This window comes from Kogia breviceps, chromosome X, assembly GCF_026419965.1.
Source record: "Kogia breviceps isolate mKogBre1 chromosome X, mKogBre1 haplotype 1, whole genome shotgun sequence".
Taxonomy (NCBI): domain Eukaryota; kingdom Metazoa; phylum Chordata; class Mammalia; order Artiodactyla; family Physeteridae; genus Kogia; species Kogia breviceps.
The window spans coordinates 89,460,336-89,477,007 of NC_081330.1; the positions used below are offsets into that span (position 1 = coordinate 89,460,336).

Genomic DNA, 16,672 nt, shown 5'->3' on the forward strand with positions numbered 1-16,672 from the left:
TCAAATACCACCTGATTCATTCAGCAAGCATTTGTTCTGCCTGCTCTCAGTTAGGCCTTGTGTTGAACCTTGGTGGTGTATGGGAATGAGCTGTATCTGGTCCTATAGTCAGGGAGCTCAAGTCTAGAAGGGAGAGAGAGAGACACATAGACAATGACTGCATAGTGTGGTTTGGGATAGAACAGAAGTAGGCCCAGAGGGCTGCCAGAGGAGAGGTACCTAACCCCACCTGTCCCTTACAGGAGGGGACATGTGTACTAAGTCTTGAAAGAGTAATAGCTTTCCTTTATCCCCCAATCCTGCCGGAAATGGTTGCCTACTTTTTGGCTCTTCCAAGCAGGATGACCTAATGGGGGAAAATAGTAGGGGGATATTCAAGTCCAAACTCGGCTACTTACAAGCTCGACTTTCGGCAAGCCTCTGAGCTTCTATTTCCTCATCTGTGCAATGAGGACAATGCCTATTTACCTCTCAGGGCTGATTTTAGGATTGGAGAAGGTACATGTAAAACTCCTGGATGACTATCAACTCTTGAAGGGCAGGGACTACCCATGTCTTGTTTTCCTCATAGCTAATGTGTAGCCTTGGATTGGATTGGATCTAAAAGCTGTACGTGTCTAGGGATGGTTCTGGAGCAAAGGATGGGCCTGACCATAGTGGGGCTTTGGGATGAGGAGGCTGAGAGTAGTACATGGGATGGAGGGGATCGCACCATAAGAAGAGAGAGCCAGGGAATTCGCTGGCAGTCCAGTGGTTAGGACTCGGTGCTTTCACTGCTGGGGCCCGGGTTCAGTCCCTGGTCAGGGAACTAAGATCCCACAAGCCTCACAGCATGGCCAAAAGAAAAAAAGAGAGAGATAGAGAGAGAAAGAGAGCCAGGTCCCTGGTGTTGACATGAAGGTGACACAGGAGGGAAAATAAGAGTAGGTGGCCCTGGGAAATGGAGCCCAGAGGACATTCTGGCCCTGGTTCTTGGTCCTATTCTGCTACTGATACCATCTCCTAATCTCACAGTGCAGGGCAGGGAAGCATGGTGGACCAATACTTGCATTGGTGCCAACATGTCTCAATTCAGTCCCACCTCTGTCACTCACTAACTGGGTGACCTTAAACAACTCACTTCACATCTCTGAGCCTAGTTCCTTATCTGTTAAAAAGAACACCAACATCATGGGGTTTATTTATTGAGGAGTAGAAGAGATCATAAATAGTATTCACGTTGTTGAGTGCCTGGCACATAATGAGTACTCAAAACAGGGTAGCTGTTATTAGTGTTCGTTTCAGTAGACACTTAGGGAGTTCTGCTATGGCAGGGCCTATGCTGGGTAATGGTTCTTACCTTCCACAAATTCCCAGTCAGTTGGGGAGACTGAGGAGGGCTATGAGAGAGGAGAGCACAGGGTGGGGGGCTGCTGTGGAAGCCCAGTGGAAGAGATCTGGCCCCACCTAGGGCCGGTGCAGGTCAGCTCAGCCTAAGAGCTGAGTCTTAGAGGATGAGTCAGAGGCAGTCAGGGGCAGAAGGGTGAAGTGTGGCAGAATGTTCCAGGCAGAAGGAACAACATATGCAAAAGAACCTGGATGTTGTTGGGAAGAGCCAGAGGTTTGTTACGAACCTGGGTTGCATGGGTCCCAAATGGCTTCAGGTGGCCCATGAACCTCCTGAAATTGAATGCAAAATGTTGTGTGTGTCTAGTTGTGTGCATTTTCTGTTGGGGAGATGGTTTGTGGCTTTCATTAAATGCCTAAGGGTTTTGGGTTCCTCCAAAAAAGATTAAGAACCAATGTTGCTGGTGATGAAGTATCATGTGAATGGATTCTAAATAGGAGAGAAATTTGGTAAAATTTGTGTTTTAGACATATCACATTAGCAGTCAGTATGAGAAATGGATCATATGCATGGAGGCCAGCTGGAAGGCCTACACTGGGATATTGGCATAGAAGAAGTGGCTTGGAGCAGGGCTACTATGTTGCACTACTCCCGTGGGCACCATTCGCAAAGAACCATTTTAATTTCAAATTATGGAATCTAAATTCTTTGAGAGTTATTAATGAGATAGACCCAACAGCAGGTGAGAGAAAGGGAGGAGGCAAGGATGAGTCAGTGTTAGCAGAGGGCCAGAGGGACATGAGTCCAGGGTAATAGTATAGTGCAGGAGGAGAAGGGAACCTCTATTAATGCTCGCCCAGCACCCAAAGTCCGTGGTCTCAGATATAATTACTAACTTCCATCCTACTCCTGGTTCTTGGAGATTCTGAGTGACACTGGAGACACTTATTTCTCTATGTATTTTGGGGAGAAATTACTTCTGATTTGTGAGTCAGGTATTTTCCCGAAGAAAGTCGTGTTTGAGCCAGTCATCCAAGGTCTGTAAAGATTTTGAGTGGTAGAGATGGAAGAGGATGCTCTGAGAGCGAACACAGAGGCCTGGAGGTGAGAAATGGTAATAGTTGTAATAGTAAGTTGTAATAGTAATTTGTAATAGTTGTAATAGTAAGGCTGAACACTGATGCGGAGGTTACACACGCCTCAAACAGCTGTCTGGGGAGCCCAGGGTCCTTTTCTCGTGGTAGGCAGCTGGAGAGCCATGAGCAGTTCTTGAGGAGGGAAAGTAACATGATCAAATTAGCATTTTAGAAGGAAGGGAGACTAGGGAGGAGGCTTTTGCAGTAATCCAAGAGAGGTAAGCTGAGGTAGTGGCTGTGGGGATGGAGCAGAGGAGATGGATTTGAGAGGTGATGGGGTAGAAGAGAGAACTGGAGTCAGAGACTGCATAGATAATAGGGGTGGAAGTAGGGGGTGGAGATGACTGAGGGTGGTCACGGTGAGTTGCCAGTGTTCAGACCTGGCAATGGATTCACTCATTCAACAAATATTTATCGAGTGCTAGACACTGTGCTGGGCATTAGGGATATAGCACTGAGCAAAACAGATGCCTGTCCTGATGGATCTTACGGTGGATGAGACAGATACTAAATAAATAAGCAACTAAATATATAGAATGTGTCTGGTGCCACACCTATCTGGGGGATGATGTTCCAGCGAGTGCAAAGGCCCTGAGGCAAGAGTGCGTTTGTTATGTTCGAGGGACGGCAGGGAGACCAGTACGATTGGAGAAAGAGTGAGCAAGGGGCAAAGGGAGTAGATGATGAGTTAGCAGAAGCCAGATCATGTGTAATCTTTTAGAGCTATTTAGGGGGTAGAATCAGCAGGATTCGGTGGCTGACTTGGTAAGGGAACAGGAAGAACCTAGGGTGACTTCCAGGTGTGTTTTGGGCTTGGGCCACTGGGTGGTGGTGCCTTTCACAAAGGTGGGAAATGCAGGAGGACAGGTTTGCAGCAGTAAGATGCAGGTCCCTGTGAACTCTGAAGGCCCTAAGGGCCATCTTGGTGGAGCTTCCAGCAAGCATTAGGCTTGATGGGTCTGGGACCCAGGAGAGAGATCCATGCTAGAGAGAGAGATGTGGGGTCCTCAGCCATATCTGAAGTTATGGAATGGAATGAGATCACTGACAGAGAGTGTGGAATGAAAGAGAAGAGGACCAGAGCAGAACTGGGGAAGAGGTACTAACACATAAGGAATGGAGAGAGGAAGAGGAGCTGGGGGTGGTCCGAGAAGTAGGAGGAAAACCAGCAGGGAGTGGGCTCACGGAAGCAGAGGAAGGAAAGAGCCGTCTGCACACGGCGGGGCTTGTTAAGAGTGGCAAATGTTACAGCTGGGGGAAGTAAGATGAGGGTGGGAGAGAGTCTATTGGCTTTAACCAGTGGGAGGTCCTGGGCGACCTTACTAAGAAGAGTTTCTGTGGCTTGGTGGGCGCACGAGGCAGATTGCAGTGGGTTGAAGAGCCCGTGGGAGGTACTGAAGTGGAGATGGCCAGTGTAGACGAATTTCTCAAGAAGCTTAGCTGTGAAGAGGAGAGAGGGACACTGATTGCTAGAGGGAGATGTGGGGGCAGATCGAGGGTTTTTATTCCCAGATGGGAGAGACTTGAGCTTCTATAAATGTTGGTAGGAAGGAGGCAACAGAGAGGGAGAGGTTGAAATACTGGAGGGAGAGGGGATGATTGTTATGGAGGTGGTAGCAGGGGTGGGCTCCAGAGCCTGGGTGGAGCGACTGGCCTTAAATAGTATAGGGGCCCTCTTCTTCTCACAGGGAAGGAAAGCAGAGATAGTGGTGGTCGGGGGAATACAAGGGCGTTGAGGGGATTAGTGAAAGAAATGCTTCAGAAAAGTTCAAAGCAACACATGGAGATCCCTGACAAAGAGCACAGATGCTGGAGCTAGGAGGAAGCAAAGAATACTTCTGGTTGGAAGTCAGGGAGGACTTCCTGCAGGAAGCTGTATTTGAGCTGGGTTGTGAAGTTCAGACAGGATTTCAACAGGCAAGTCTCTGTGCAGAAGGAAGAAACAGAGTCAGCAAAGGCATAGAGGCATAAAAAGGCTGGACGTGCTGATGTAATAACGAACAAGCTAGTCTGATGAAGGCTGGGGGGGATAACATTGATGCCACTGATGCTGACAGTAACAGTAATAGTTACCATGTATGAGGCACCAAACCTACCCTGTGGCAGGTGCCTTATTACATACTTGAATTCATTTAATCCCCACCACATCCTGCAGAATAGGTATTTCCTCATTTTGCAGATAAGGAAAATAAGTCCTAGAGAGGTGAAGAAATGGACTCAAGGTCACCCAGCTAGTAGGTGGTGGGGCTGATATTTAAACCCAGGTCTGTCTGACTCTAAAGCCTGGGCTTTTTCCACCTGACAGGAAAGGCGAGGTGAGGCCATATGGTGGGGGAGCCTTGAGTACCAAGTAGAGGAATCCAGGAAGCTAAGGGGAGCCAAGGTGGGTATCTGAGCAGAAGAGATTCACACTCAAAGGTGGGCTTTAGGAAGGCTAATGTGGTCCAAGAGAGTAGGGAGAAGAAATCAGGAGGTGATGCAGTCAGGGTGAAGGGTAGCAGGGGCCTGGCCTGGATAGGAGGGGAGTGAGCAGGGGGACTGGAAGATCATTTGTTCCTCATGACAGCCTTGAGAGGTGTGGAGTTTCCTTCTCCTTTTATAGATGAGGAATGGGAGACTCTGAAAGGACTCTGAAAGGAGGAGCTACTTGCCCAGGACTTGAGCACTGGTTCATGTGGTTTTGCTGACTCAGTGACTGTGGAACAATGTGTCATAGGGAGCTCTGAGTATGAGGAGGGTGTGTGTGTGTGTGTGTGTGTGTGTGTGTGTGTGTGTGTCCCCACGTGCTCACCCCTGCACGCGCTTGTCTGTCAGATGGACAGCAGTGCCTTCCCTTGCCTTCTCTTTCCTTCCCATGTCTTCCCAATCCTCCAGTATCCTGGATTCCATATTTCCTACATCTCCTGAGCCAAGGGGGTCTGGGAGTGGGCTGAGACTGTTTCTTTGGATATCCCTAGAAGATCAGCCTTTTCACTCCCAAGACACCTGGTCCCGCCCCAGCCCTCCTCTGTCCATCCACCCCATGAAAACGTAGTCCAGTTCCAGTGACTGCCACATACAGACTGGCCCCTGGTACTGCTCCGCAGGACCCGAGGAACAGGTGCTTATTCCTGCAATGTTTCCTCCCCGCCGCTGTGGCGCTTCTGTGTGGGTGCAAACGGCCACCTTGGTAATTAGGTTCAGTTCATGAGCAGTTAACAATAACCACCACCATGTTCCCATCACTCTTTTTTGCCAGGCACTTGACATGTATTCCAGTCCTTTCAACAATCCTGTGGGGTTGGCATCATAAGCCTCATTTTTACAGATGAGGAAACTGAAGCTCCAAGAGGGGCATTAACATGCCTGGGGCCGCAGCCTAGAAGCACTTGTAGAGCTGGCCTTGGAACACAGGTCTGTTTGCTTCCAAAGCTGTGGACTTTCCACACTCCATTTCTAAGCATCTCCTACATTCAAGACCCTGAAGCCTTCAGGAAATACAAATCTTTGTCCTTCAAGGGCACGGTGGATTTCTAGAGATAGTACCAAGTTCACCCAAAGGACCTGCTGGGAAGAGTCTGAGACTTGTAGCTCCAAGAACTTCCAGGTTTAAATCCTGACTACTGCTCACCCAGCCGTGTGACCTTGGGCAGATATCTAACCTCTCTGAGCTTCAATTCCCTCATCTTTAAAATGTTGCACAGTTGTTGCAGGGGTTAAATGAGATGACGCATGCAAAGTGCCAGCAGAGAGCTGGTTGCTATTATTTATGTTAAAATTAAGGTTGGGCACCTGTCAGGTCCGAAAGGGAGTTTACATACTCTGGGTGTAACCTTAAGCCTGAGCCCAGCCTGAGTGTGGGGGAGGGCCGTTCCAGGAGGGGGACCAGCAACAGGCTCCTTGGAGACTGAGATGGATGTGGCCCCATTGGTCACGCTGGCCTCCCCATTCCAACCCCCATCCTAGCCCCACCTCCCTGGTTCCAGCCCTTCTTGTGTCTCCCCTGCTCTGCAAACTAATGCCTCTGCCTCTCTCTGTCACCCGCCGCCTGTGGCCTCTACCCTGCCCTTCCTGGCCCCAGGGAAGAGGAGGAGGAGGAGGAGACTGAGGAAGAGGAAGAGGAAGACGCTCATCAGTTCTGCTGTCCGGCCTCCGAGTGCAGTAGTCCCTCCTCTCGGTAACTGAGAGGACAAGGGTCATTTTCTATGCAGAAGCAAAAGCCTTAACCAGCCCCCCTGCCCCCTGGCCCCTCGATCCCCCATGGGACCCCGTCCCTGCTTCAGGAACCAGATGGACAGGCATCGTGCCCCGTCCTCACCCCCCCCCCTTCTTGGAATTCCCACCCTCACTGCTGTCTCCCCTGGACTCCAGCCCCCAAATTATAAAGGCTGGAGCCCTAGGTCTGACTAAAATGTGGGAGCAGCAGAGCTTGGAGCTTGGAGCTTGAAACCTGGACCCTCCCATACCCGCACCCCACTTCCCAGGCACCCTGGAGCCTGCCACTCCTGGAGAGGTCTCCAAATGACATCCCAAGGACCTACCTCTGTCCTCTGTGAGCACAAACAGAGATGCAGGGTGCCTAGGGCTTAGAGGACCAGATGGGGTCGGGACCCAGCCTGCTCATTCCCTCGCTGTGGCCATTGCTGCCATCTCTTCTACTGCTTGGAGGCCTTGTCCCGTGCCCCCTGCCACTCCCATAGCGCTCTGTAAATATGATCAGGAGGAAAAGGCCTTTCAGAGTGCGTGTCGCTGTGTACAAAAGAATTTCCATCAATAAAAGCTGATCTCTTCTCTCTGTCTGATGTATGTTCCACCCCACCCCACTTCCCTCCTCCCCATCCCCACCAGGGTCTTACCTTCTTTCCTATCCAGGGCTGGGAACAGGGGCTGGGAGAGAGAGTAGGGTTTGATTTTATTGTCAACACCCAGAAGGCACTCAATAAATGAATGAACGATGTGGTGCTCTCACCATGGGCAAGCCTAGCACCTTCTTCAGCCTGAGGTGGTGCGAGCTGGCCAACTTGGACACGTTGCTTGGCCTCCCTGCTACCCAGTTTCCCCGTGTGTAAAAGGAGGAGGGAGGTTGGACCAGAGGATCTCCAAGGGCTCCTCCAGCTCTGACACTCTGTGAATCTGAGATGGTACAATTTTAAGAAACTATGATTACATGACTTTAAGAGAGGATAATTCAGTGACACATTCCATCCAATTCTGTGGTTTCTATTTCTATGATGCTGTGATTTGGGGATTCTACAATACCGCGGTTTTAAGATTTCATGATTCTACCATTTAGAAAAAATTCTGATGGTGTGATTTTAACATTCTGTGATGTTAATAGTCCTTGATTCTGTACTTTCAAGGTTCTGATTTTACAACTTTAGAGATCTCTGAGTCTGAGGGAAAGCCACTGCCCCCAGATGCAATAACACTAAATATTTCCTGCACCTGCCAAAAGCTAGTTCTAAGAATCCCCAGAGGCTGTTGGCAGGAAGGCAGAAGGTGTCCTCTATGCGCTGTAGAACCCACACCTTCCATGATGAGTCTGTGTTAGGAGCAAAGCCAGGAGACTCCCAGGTGGGCTCATACCCCTGCTTTCCCTTCCTGAGCCTTTTTTTTTTTTTTTGGCATTAGACAAATCTGAGTTTACCTTATGGTTCTGCCACTTACTCTCTGTATAACCTTGAACAAGTATTTTCTTCTCCTTGAGCTTCATTTTCTTCCCAAGTACAGTGAGAATAGATCTACCTCTCTGCGTTGTCATGAAGATTAGCAAGAAAAAGCACAAGGAGCTCAGCATAGGGCCTAGTGCACAGTTGCCAAGTGTGCACTGATTGGCGGCTCTTGTTTTGATTAAGGCCCAGGTGAGAGTCCCTCCTCTCCTTTGTTTCCCCCCTCCCTTCAGCATCCCCATCACATGCCCTGGTAGTTTTCCAGAGCCTCGCCTCACTCTTCACTCGTTGCTTGACTCACGTAGGCACTCAAATCAGCTACTCACTCACTCATTCAAATTCTCATTTGTTTCTCCCCTTCCTTCTCCCCCCCCCTTCCTCTCTCCTTTATTTACTCTTCCAGCAGGCATTGCTCAAACACCTACTGTGTACAAGGTTTCAAGCTAAATACCGTGAGGGACCGAAAGTAAGACAGTGGCTGTGTTCTCCATAAGTTCTTCGTCTCTCAGGGGAGATGAGAATTCCTTTGGGAAAGTAGGCAGGGTGTGAAGGGCAGAAGTGATTGAGCAGATATGGCTTCAGTAATGAGCAAAATATGTTCCTGGCCCAAAGAGTAGGGAGATGTCAAGATGGGCTGGGGGTGGTGGTGTCCAAGGATTGCTGGAGGAAGAGGGGCAAGAGTAGATGGCTGGGAAGGGTTTGAATAGATGGTTTGAGAGGTGAGGCATTAAGGAGTCAGAGACAGCATGGACCAAAACCTGGTGGAGAGCCCCAGGGGTTGTGTTGGGGAATGATACATAGATTGCTCTGTTCAAGCTGGGCGTGTGAGTCTAGGTGACCTGTGGCTGTGGAGGGGGAGACCATTCTACCCTTCATTTGATTGGAGATAGAAGGAAGTTAGGGGGCACAGGGGCTCAATTAAAGGTCAGATAGCCATTGTGGGAGCCATGGGGGTGTAGACTCCTGTGTAGGCAACTGAATTGGCTGAGGGCCTGTGCTATGGGAAAGGGGAAGGTTTCTATCTGTTGTGAGGGGAACATGTGTGCCTGTGCACAGGTGTGCGTGAGGCTGGCAGGTGAGAGAAGAGTGAGAGGCTGTGCACTGTTGTGTATCTGAGGGAATGTGATTGTGTGAGGCTGGGCATGAGGGATTCTGAGTGTGTGAGGTTGATTGTGTGAGGTGGCAACTTTTTCTGTGCCTGGCAGTCTCTCTGCATGTGCCCCGGTAGAGATAATCACAAGAATGTGTGTCAGTGGCTTTTGAGCATGTGGTGCTGTGGCTTTTAGGGTGACAGTTGTCAGACAGGATGGTCACACAGACACACATGACTGCCACCTATGGTCTTAGGGGACCAAGGTGGCTGCTGGGCCCTGGCCTGGGCATAGGGAGGGTCCACAGAGGTGAATTATACCAGGCCACTGCCCATGGGAAATGGGAGTAGTGTAGGGAATGGACACTTCAAGAGAGAATCTCAAGTTAGCTGGTGATAAGGACGGCCTGTGACATGAGTGTGCACAAAACATAGAGGGGGGATAACTGACCCTGTCATGTTCTGTGGCGGCGGGGGGGAGTCAGAACCAACTTCCCAGGAGGGCTGGCTGGCTCAGGGCACCACAAGATTCAGAAAAGCTCAGCCAGACCGATAAAGGCTGCAGATAGAGGGGAGAGGGAGGACGTCCTGGGCAGAAGAAAGTAAGAGCCTGGGCACAGGCGTGGTGCTGTGGATCAGCTTGCCTTGCCTAGAAAGTGCAAGGAGCCTGCTGCCACCAACATCTAGGAGCTTAAAGGTGCTGGGGGGGCGGGGGTGGGGACTGGATGGATTCAGCTAAAAAGTTACGCTGGCCTGGAAGATAGGGGATTGGGGTTCTCGTCCTGTGTGACCCTGAGCAAGCAAGTCACTTAGACTTTTTGAGCTTTAATTTGAATCTGTGGAATTAGATGGTTCAAAAAGTCCATCCCGGTTCTGTGGATCTACTCTTGGCCAGCCAAACCAGTGAGTCATTGCTCTCAAAGTCAGGCACTTCTTCCATCTAACCTCAGTCTTTCCTGCTTCCTCCTGGATCGCTTCCTCACTCACACACTCCACAAGTATTTACTCAGCATCTGGCCCTCTGTGTGCCACTGTGGGAAGGCCCAGGGAGCTGGAGAATGCAAGGACCCGACCTCAGAGGGGCTGCTCAGTGCTGGGCTGGTGGGTACAGGCATGAGCGATGATTCGACTCCTGGCTCCACCACTGCTGAGCATTGAGACTTTGGGCAAATTACTTCATCTCTCTGTACCCCAGTTTCTTCATCTGTGTTATCCCCTTCAAGGGAAACAACCCAGACCTTGCAGGGTTGCTGGACCTAGCTAAAAGTAGGTCCTCAGTAAATGACAACTATTATATTTAGGGCTGCAAAGGAAGCAGAGCCAGGATTCAAACCCTGATCTGTGTGCTCCCAAGCCTATGTTTGCCTGCTGGGTACCCAATCAGCCCCTCCGATGGCTTCCTCTTCCCCTGCTAGTCCCTGTGCCAAGCCGGGCTGGCCTCAGGTTTGGAGTCTCTGTGGTGCTGGGATTGGGCAGCAGAAACAGCTTGTTGAAAAGCTGTTGGGGGAGAGGGAGGTGACTGGAGTCTCTCCGCCCCCACCCCCCGCTGGGTCTGGTCTCCTTGCCCAGTCTTCCTCCAGAGCCCAATGCCCCTGGCCTCATCTAGGTGTGCTGACCTCCTTGTCTTGTTTTCTTGTCTCTCACTTCCGGTCCCCCCCACCTGCTTTCAGCCCAAGTTGTCATGGGGATAGTCCTCAGCATCCCTAGCTTCCTCTTGCCCTCATCTTATGGTATCCATAGCAACAGCCCCCATTCATTTCCATGGCAACTGCATCCTGATCCCATCCCCTGCTGGCTGCCTGGCTCCGGTCAGTGCCAATAAAGGGAAGGAGAGAGAGAGACCTCCCATTAATAGCAGCAGCTGGAGTGGGTCATTGCCCCCGCCATGGGCAGGCCACCCCAAATCCCTACTGCCTGTTCTGCCCCACTTCTCCCCATCGTAATGTCTTGGCTCACAAGGTCCCTCACTCCTTCTCTCTACCAACTCCTCCTAGGCAAGGCCCTATTCAATAGCTCCCCCCGCACTGCCCCATGAAGCCTTCAAGGCAGCAAGGGAACTAGCACAGGCTCTGGGCTTTGAATCCCTGTTCTGCCACTTGCTAGTCCTGAGACCTTTGGCATCACCTTCCCCCTCAGAGCCTTTTCCTCACCTGCAAAATCGGAATCCTAATTCTTCCTTCACATTTGCCATGCAGTTAAAATAATGTGCAGAAAATGCCTGACACAGGGAAGGTGTGCTGTGTAAGTGCGAGTTTATTTTTATTCTGCTCAGCACCCCTGCCCCCCGCCCAGCAGGAGGAATCTCTCCTGAGCTCTCCTAGCACTTCCTCCGTTCCCCGGCCCTGAGAACTTTCAGCTTTATACTGTGGTTAGTTGTGTAACATGATTTATTCCCCTCGCTGCAGAGGATGCTCCCCAGTTTCCCTCACAGAATAGCCCAGCAGACAGCACACATGGGTGCACGTGTGCGTGTGTGCGTGTTTTCTTTGCTTCTGCTCCTGGCTGGGAGGAGTCCGGGAGAGGTAGATCTCCCAGGCCCTTTCTGAGTGCAGGAATCCAAAGAGGGAATTGCATGTTGAGCTCCACGCGGATGAGAAACTGAGGTGCATAGAGGTAAAGGGACACACCCAGGCTCACACAGCGGATAAATGGCTGTCAGGACCTGAACCTAGGTCTGCCCAGCTTCTTATTGCACAACATTTTCTCTCTCTCTCTCTCTGTGTGTGTGTGTGTGTGTGTGTGTGTGTGTGTGTGAGAGAGAGAGAGAGAGAGAGAGAGAGAGAGAGAGAGAGAGAGAGAGAGAATGAATATGAGTCTATGTAAGATGTAAGAACGAGAAGAGAGATTTTTCCATGTGATCAGCATTTGCCACGCAGTTAAAATAATGTGCAGAAAATGCCTGACGCCGGGAAGGTGCACTGTAAGTGCGCTGAGTGTTTGGGAGTTCTGAGTTAAGGGATCCCACGTCCCCAGGTCCCATTTCTTTAGCAGTGTGTACGATGCCCTCAAGCTTTGTCCTTTTGGGGGGGCTGTGTTGACAGCCTGACCTCCCTGCCACTATTACCTTTGCAACCAAAACAGAAGGGAGAGGAGAACTGCCAGAGGGTAGAGAGCCATGAGCAGCATGGGGCTAGAAGTGGGGATAGGCAACAAGATGTCATGAGAAGACAGCCTAGGCCCTGGGTTTGCATCCTGACTTTCTCACTTAATAGCTGTGTGACCTTGGGCAAGTTTACATCACCTCTTGCCTCAGTGTCCTCATCTATAAAATGGGGCTAATGGTGCCTGCCTCAGTAAATTGTAAGACTTCAATGAGCCAATTAATGCCCTTGCCCTAGGGATAGAGGTGACTCTAGGGCCCTTTGGCAGCACAGAGGAGGGGCCTGTAAGCAATCCTGTGTGAAGGGCTCAGGCAGGCATGGAAGGGAACACCCAAGTTAAATGTTGAAGGGTGAGCAGGAGGTAGCCAGGTTGGGGTAAAGGGGCAGAGGGTATATGAGGCAGAGGTCCGGTCAGGAGAACCATCCACAGCTATGGTAAGGAAGCTGGAGGTTATCCTATGGATGATGATTCCTGTAAAACCTAAGTAGATCACGCCCCTCCTCTGCTCATTTCAATCAGAGCAAAAGCCAAAGTCTTTATCGTGGGCTCAATGCCCTTCACAATTTGGCCCCAATTACCTTTCTGATCTTATCTTCTGTCACTCTCCCCTCATTTACTCTGCTCCAGCTTCACTGGCCTCCTGGCTGTTCCTCAAACGTGCCAAGCACAGTTCTATCTCAGGGCCTTTGCACTGGCTCTCCCCTCTGTCTGGACTGCTCTTGTGTCAGATAACCACACAGCTCACTCCCTCACTTCCCTCAGGGCTCCGATTATATGCCATTTATTCAAAAAGCCCTTCCCTGACCACCGCATCTAAAACAGCACCTTTAATCACCCTGCTGTATTTTCCTTCCTAGCACTTCTCTCTACCTGAAATGATAGTATGTATTTATAGTCTTCTTCTCCCACTAGAATGTCACTTCCGTGAGGGAACAAATCTTACACGTCTTGCTCACGATTATATTTCCAGCACCTAGCACTGTGCCTGGCATGTAGAAAGGGCTCATTTGTTGTTTGTTGAATGAGTTATGAGAAGCCATGGAAGGGTTTTAGTGGGGGAGCAAAACGGTCAGATTTCTACTTTGGAAAGCTCTCTCTGGCCAAAGGATGGAGAACGGATTGGGAAGAGGAGACTGGAGGCTGAAGTCAAAGTTCAGGTGAGAGGATTTATTAGCGCAGCCACCAGAGCTCATTCACTGACTTCCTCCCTCCAGAAGCTTTCATTGAGCACCTACTCTGTTCCAGGCCTTGTGCTCTGTGCTAGCGGAGAGATTACCAAATTCTCTTCCTGTGCTGGGATTCTGGGAGTCAGGAACACAAATAGCTGTCACGCTTTGCCAAAGCTAACCTGCTCCATAAAAAGAAGGACAGACATGTGCTGTGTGTGGGAGCCCTGAACAGGATCGGCAATCATTTCTGGCTAGAGGAGGGCTTCGGGAGGGCTTCTTAGTGGTGGCATATGACCTGAATCTTGATGGCACTAGGGTGTGGGGGGGTCCTCAGATTGCAGATGGCAGAAGATGATAGGGATGGCATTCCAGGTAGAAGGTACTGTATGAACAGTTTGGGAGGTGGAAAGGACAGGAGTCTTGGGGAGAAACAGGATTTGGGCTGGCTGGAGGGAAGGGTGCATGGGGTAGGGGGGAGCTGGCAGCCAACCCTGCAGTATGGCTTAACGTTTAAGACTGTGAACTCTGGAGTCAGACTGCCTGGATTTGAATCCTGGCTCTATCATTAATAGCTGTGTGACCACAGATACGTTACTAACCTCTCTGGGCCTCAGTTTCTTTATGTGTAAAATGAAGACAAATAACAATACCTACCTCATAGGGTTTTTTTGAAGAGTAAACAAGTTATTAAATGTGAAGTGGTAAGAACAGTGCCTTATCAAACATTAGCTACTGTATCTTGGAGAAGCCTCAAATGCCACAGTAAGGAACTTGGGCTATCTCTTGTGGGCAGTGAGAACCATGGATGGTTCGAGAACAAAGGAGACAGTTGATCAAAACTGGGAGCCATGTGCCGGGAGGGGAGAGGTTTGAGAGGTTGGTGGGCAGGACCCTGCAGTCCTGAAGTGGCGAAAAGGAGCATCTTAGATGCCTGGGGGGCGCCGGGCTGGGTCTGACCCCTGAAGGGGGACTTCACAGGCCCCAGAGGACCAGAAGGAGAGAGCACTGGGGCAGGGCAGCCCCTCAGCCTGTTTCCTCCCTGCTCCAGACAGTGTAGCAGATTTAACACTTGGGAGGATAGAGGGTGAGCAGTGGGCGGGAGCCCCCACCAGGACAGAGGCGGCGCCAGCACTGTAACCCACCGCACGCACCCAGCCCCAGCTCTTCCCTGCCCGGCTGGCAGGCCCGTTGTAGCTCAAGCTCCTGAAACGGTAGGGAGCCCCCCTCCACCCACCCCAGCTTGCCCCCGTTCTGGTTCTGCGCCCTGGGCCTCTGTAAGTAGGGGCTGGGGAATGGCCCCTTAACCCTTTCGCCAGCCAAGAGCCCCCTCACGCCCGTGCCTGCTGGCCTCAGCCACATCCATTCTCCCCACAAGCCCCTCCACACCTACCCCCGCCTGTCGCCCCGGCTGCGGCTGCTCACCGTGCCGTGCCTGCCTGGCTCAGGGCGCCTGGGCTCTGTCGCCACCTGAGTTCCCTGGCAGCCTGGTTGCCATGGCACCGTGGGAGCAGGTCTGGCAGAACAACAGCTCCGGGTAACCAGGGCGGGCAAGACCCAGTGTCCAGCTCCTACCACTCTTCAGCCTTGAGACCCTTGTCCCCCTCCCCCAGCTGAACAGAAGAGGCCATGAGGAGAACAAGGAAGTTGCCCCGCAGGGCAGCTCTTTACCTGTGAGGATGCTGGATGGGAGGTGCCTCCCACTGTCACTGAGCCCGTGTCCTGGCGGCCAGGGAACCCTGGCAACTGGCCAAGCCCGGAGTCCAGGCCTCTGAGGGCAGAGGCAGGGCTGTAGGGGGCAGGGCTGGGCGAGCAGGGGAGAGCCTAGATGTGCAGGATGTGGGAGTGGGCCTCAGGCCTGGGGACAGGGCTGATCTGAGATGGTGCTGGGGATAGGGCTGGGAGGGGTGCATGTCTCGTCTTGTCTCCGTCTCCTCTCAGGGACAGAGCTGTGAGGGGAAGAGGTCTGGGGGCGGGGTGGAGATATAAGGGAATTGGTCCCTCAGGGGAGGAAGGGTTTGGGGATGGAGCTGTTAGGGGCTGAGATGATTAGAAAAAGGAACTTGAGGGGACAGGAGTGGGAGGAAACCTGTCTGAGGGATAAGGCTGTGAGGGGACATGGCCACGAGGGGACCAGGCTGTGAGAGTAGAGTAGGACTGGGGACAAGACTGTGAGAAGACCTGGCTGGAGGGAAAGGAGTCTAAAAGGATGGAGCTGTGAGGGGCACAGGGCTGAAGGGGCGAGGACAGGACTGTGAGGGCAGTGAGGAGACAACTTGGGGGGTAGGACTCCCCTCTGGCCTTTAAGTATTGAGGTCCCTGTATCTGTGAGGAGGCTGGGGTTGTGGGAAGGGATCTGGTCCACCCACTCTCAGTCTGGCCCCGCAGGCCTCTCTCCTGTTCCCACATCCTGGCTCATCTTATCTCATCCCCACAGTGTGGAGGGTGATGCCCCAGGCAGTGACCTGAGCACAGCGGTTGATAGTCCCGGGAGCCAACCCCCCTACCGGCTGAGCCAGCTGCCCCCCACCAGCAGCCACATGGGGGGCCCCCCTGCTGGGGTGGGCCTTCCCTGGGCTCAGCGGGCTCGCCTCCAGCCAGCCAGTGTTGCCCTGAGGAAGCAGGAAGAAGAGGAGATAAAGCGCTCCAAGGCCCTGTCGGACAGCTATGAACTCTCCACGGACCTGCAGGACAAGAAGGTGCCTACGAGATGGCTCTGGCCGAGAGTGGGAGTGGGAGTGGGGGTGTGAGAGGACCAAGGGAGGGATTGGAATGTGGCACTCGAAGGTGGTGTCCGGGGAGGGATAGTGAGACTACAACAGGAGAAGACTGGCTCCAGAACCCTTCACCCTACTAGGGCCTCACTGACCCATCCACCATCCATCCACTGAGTCTTGTATTCACTCAGCAAACATTGAGTGAGCTCCATGCTGGGCACTGGAGATGTAAAGATGAAAGACCTGGACCTAGTCCTCAAAAATCTCAGTGTAAGGGGGGAAGCACACACATAAGTTGACAAGTTCAGAACAGTGTGTTACAAAATATCACATGTATCACACAAGGTATTGTTTAGCTAAAAAGGGGCCACCAAATACTACGTACAAAAGAAAAAAACTGGAAGGACATATCCCAAAAATGTAACTGTGGTTATGCCCAGGTGTTGGGACTTTAGGTGAACCAAACTTCCTCCCTCCCTCCCTCCC

General features: G+C 51.7%; 1 protein-coding gene across 4 annotated transcripts in view; it reads left to right on the forward strand.

Moving 5' to 3' along the window:
* Positions 1-16,672, forward strand: part of IQSEC2 (IQ motif and Sec7 domain ArfGEF 2) — a 77,064-nt gene that overhangs the window by 41,365 nt on the left and 19,027 nt on the right. For all 4 annotated transcript variants that reach the window (XM_059049750.2, XM_067023056.1, XM_059049749.2 and 1 more), the window contains one exon: positions 15,907-16,168. In XM_059049750.2, coding sequence (XP_058905733.1) covers positions 15,907-16,168 — 262 coding nt within the window. The remainder of the gene's footprint in view (positions 1-15,906; positions 16,169-16,672) is intronic.